Source organism: Dendroctonus ponderosae, unplaced genomic scaffold (genome assembly GCF_020466585.1).
Source record: "Dendroctonus ponderosae isolate FM_Combo_2020 unplaced genomic scaffold, Dpon_F_20191213v2 Dpon_F_20191213_3, whole genome shotgun sequence".
In the NCBI taxonomy this organism is placed as follows: domain Eukaryota; kingdom Metazoa; phylum Arthropoda; class Insecta; order Coleoptera; family Curculionidae; genus Dendroctonus; species Dendroctonus ponderosae.
This window is the reverse complement of record NW_026018508.1, coordinates 15,781,850-15,784,609: the sequence shown is the minus strand read 5'-3', so window position 1 is coordinate 15,784,609 and position 2,760 is coordinate 15,781,850. Positions and strand designations below refer to the sequence as shown.

Genomic DNA, 2,760 nt, shown 5'->3' with positions numbered 1-2,760 from the left:
AAATAAAAATCTCTAATTTCAAATTCTGTTGAAAAACCTCAGATACTAATGGCAGGTTCTTCAAATAATTGTTATCGAATTGTCAGAAAAGCGCTACCCATTCTGTCGCTAACTCAAGAATATTTTTCATAAATATTACAGATGTTTTATAGTATTTTATCTAATTAATATAGGGATTTTCTATTATTTTATGCAATCACTTTTTTTCAGTCAAGTACCATTGAGTTTATTGGCCTGTAAAGAGGTGCAATCAGTAGGTACGTTTACTACTACAGTATGGGAGGAAAGTCATGTGAAAATCTAGTTTAAAGAGCTTCTTTATTTAGTGCAAATTTTTCTGTATTCATTTGAGGATTTAATTTTCGAATACCCTGTAGATTTTCCGTAGATGCTCAAATTGCTTAAAATGCCCCAAAATCTATACCATTTTCGTTGCAAGGAAGGAATGACTGCAACGAGCTCATTGAAAAACACTTTAGATCCTTTAAGTCTCTTTAGGCTATCGAATGCTGCCACCAACCTGATTTTTACACCGACCTTTTTAAGAATCTTGTGATTTCTTCTTCTTCAAGTTCCTTAAAGATCCTTAACTGACGATGACTCTCTTATTATAGAGTTAAACGCACTTTCAAAAACACACAAATAAAGTCAACTTCCATTGAACATCTTGGCTTCCAGATGTTTTCTAACAGAGATACAGGGTGTCAAAGTTTGAGAAAAATGCGTTTTAAAAAAATTTTTACACCTCGTACTGTAGTAGATAGATATATAACAAATAAAATAAAAAATACAGATGATGTTAGATGAAATTTTTTAAATCGTAAACTCCGAGTTGAAAAAATGTTTTAGTTTTTTTTGCAATCGGATTTAATTTTGGCTTCAAAACCTGAGACACAAAGGTCTAAATCAACGTTTTACACGAGGATTTTTCTTCTTAGAAATGATCGAAAAACGTAAAAATCCTTCTACTGTTTTGGAATATTTAGGGGCGTTTTAGGTAGGAGCCAAAAAGGAAACACTCGCAAAGGGGATAGTTTTGTTGAGTTCATTATCATTAAAAAAGAAACATCTGGTATCAAAGTTTTTCCAATGAAAGTCTTCTTGAGGGTTGCTGCTCTTCCACCTGCTGAAATTGATGACGTTGAACCGGGAGCACCCTGTATATGCACATGTATAGCGATGTATCCGGCCATCAAGATCAAGCGGCTCAGAGGTTCAGAATATTTCCAATTCTGCCCAATAAACCAACTAAGTGGTTGAAGAGCCAATTGCTGCGGACACTTACCAGAAGCATCGCCCAGACGAAGTAGACAACTTCCTGCCAGTAAAACTCGAACCAAACGCCACATTGCCCCTATGGAAACTGTGCTGCTAACATAGATCGATCAAATCGGCTGTGTCGTTGACACTTTGGGACGCGTGAAGATATACTGGAGGTTCGAAGTCTTCACGCAAACGGCACCGGTTGCAGAATTATTGCGACTGAATTGCAGAAGCAGCAGAAGGATGAAGTTGACGGCCACTATTTCTTCGTCGAGTAGGGGTCGACGCTCTTCGGCCTTTTTTCGACTCTTTCGCGGATTACGTGGGCCCCTCAGGTACCTACGTGATTTGTATTGAACTATTCAGTTACCGGGCTCTTCAACTGAAATCTCCATATTTGAGTAGAGCTGGGAGTAGTTTTGTGCTGAAGCTCCAGAATGAAGAACTGAACAGTTTAACAATTGTACTATTGGACGTGTTTAATTCATTCACACAGTTACAAAAATGTTTTGGTCTCTAGTAGGGCTGGTTTGCTTCGGGTAGGTCTGCGTAGATCGCACTGGCTCCATCGGTGCTACAGACCGAGTCTTCGGGAGTGCGCGATGGTTCCGCCTCTGTTATATCCATGTCTATATCCCTTTTTCTATCCCGATCCCGATCTTTGCGTCTCGAGTGCAAGCTCTGGAAATTCGCAGAAATCGATCAAATGTCTTCAATTTTCATCAGTGCCTCACTTACCATAGTGCGTCGCACCTTTTCTCTGCTTCCCTTCTTCTTGCAGTGCCAAAATTGAAGAAATTTTAATCACAGCATGCATCATTTTAAATGGAGGATTTAATGGAAATTATCTGAGTTAATGTTGAGTGTGTGCATGTGATTCTGAACCGCAAAAACTTCAAGCTCGGTTAAGTTAGGCAAAAGGTTGCATTCAATGGCAAGTTAAGGACTGGAACTGTGCCAAATTTGGCTTGATTTCTGAAATATTGGAAAAAACAAATTCTGCTTCTGATTGCGAATATTTTTTCAATCGCTTGTACGATTTGAACAATTTTTTAGCCATTTTAATCGAATTTTTGGACAAAATTTAAGTTATAATAAAATGAAAATTACAAAAGGGCAAGGCAACGTAAGCAAAGTCATCTGGTTGTGATCAAATGTTGTTTGCACAGCTTTCTGCGGGAAATTTTTTTTACAAAGGAAAAATTAGTTAAAGTAAATTTCGCTCAGAAAATGCAACTGGACAAAAAAATTGAAGGAATGAAGCTATAACAGAGTATACTCTTTTACTCTCTGGGCTTCCTCATATCACCTGCAAAAAGTTCAACTTTAGAGAATAAAAGACGACAGCATTAAACATCCGGTACAATACGTTCTGTTATTTTTTTACGACTTAAATTTTGTCAAAGATTAGCTAAATTTGGTAGAAAATTTACTCAAATCGGATCATCGACTGGGGAAATATTCACAGTCAAAGTTAAGGAATATGTAAGCTTTGCG

General features: G+C 37.4%; 2 protein-coding genes across 3 annotated transcripts in view; both read right to left on the bottom strand.

Annotated features, from left to right (window-relative positions):
• Nucleotides 1-1,639, bottom strand: part of LOC109538702 — an 8,782-nt gene extending 7,143 nt beyond the window's left edge. For both annotated transcript variants that reach the window (XM_019906065.2, XM_019906066.2), the window contains exon 1: nucleotides 1,286-1,639. In XM_019906065.2, coding sequence (XP_019761624.2) covers nucleotides 1,286-1,349 — 64 coding nt within the window. In that variant the 5' untranslated portion in view covers nucleotides 1,350-1,639. The remainder of the gene's footprint in view (nucleotides 1-1,285) is intronic.
• A 74-nt stretch (nucleotides 1,640-1,713) lies between these two features.
• Nucleotides 1,714-2,760, bottom strand: part of LOC109538704 (probable G-protein coupled receptor 179) — a gene marked incomplete in the record, with an annotated part of 12,993 nt that continues 11,946 nt past the window's right edge. Inside the window, 2 exon segments of the mRNA XM_048665256.1 lie at nucleotides 1,714-1,944; nucleotides 2,002-2,037. Of these exon segments, the coding sequence (XP_048521213.1) occupies nucleotides 1,780-1,944; nucleotides 2,002-2,037 (201 nt within the window).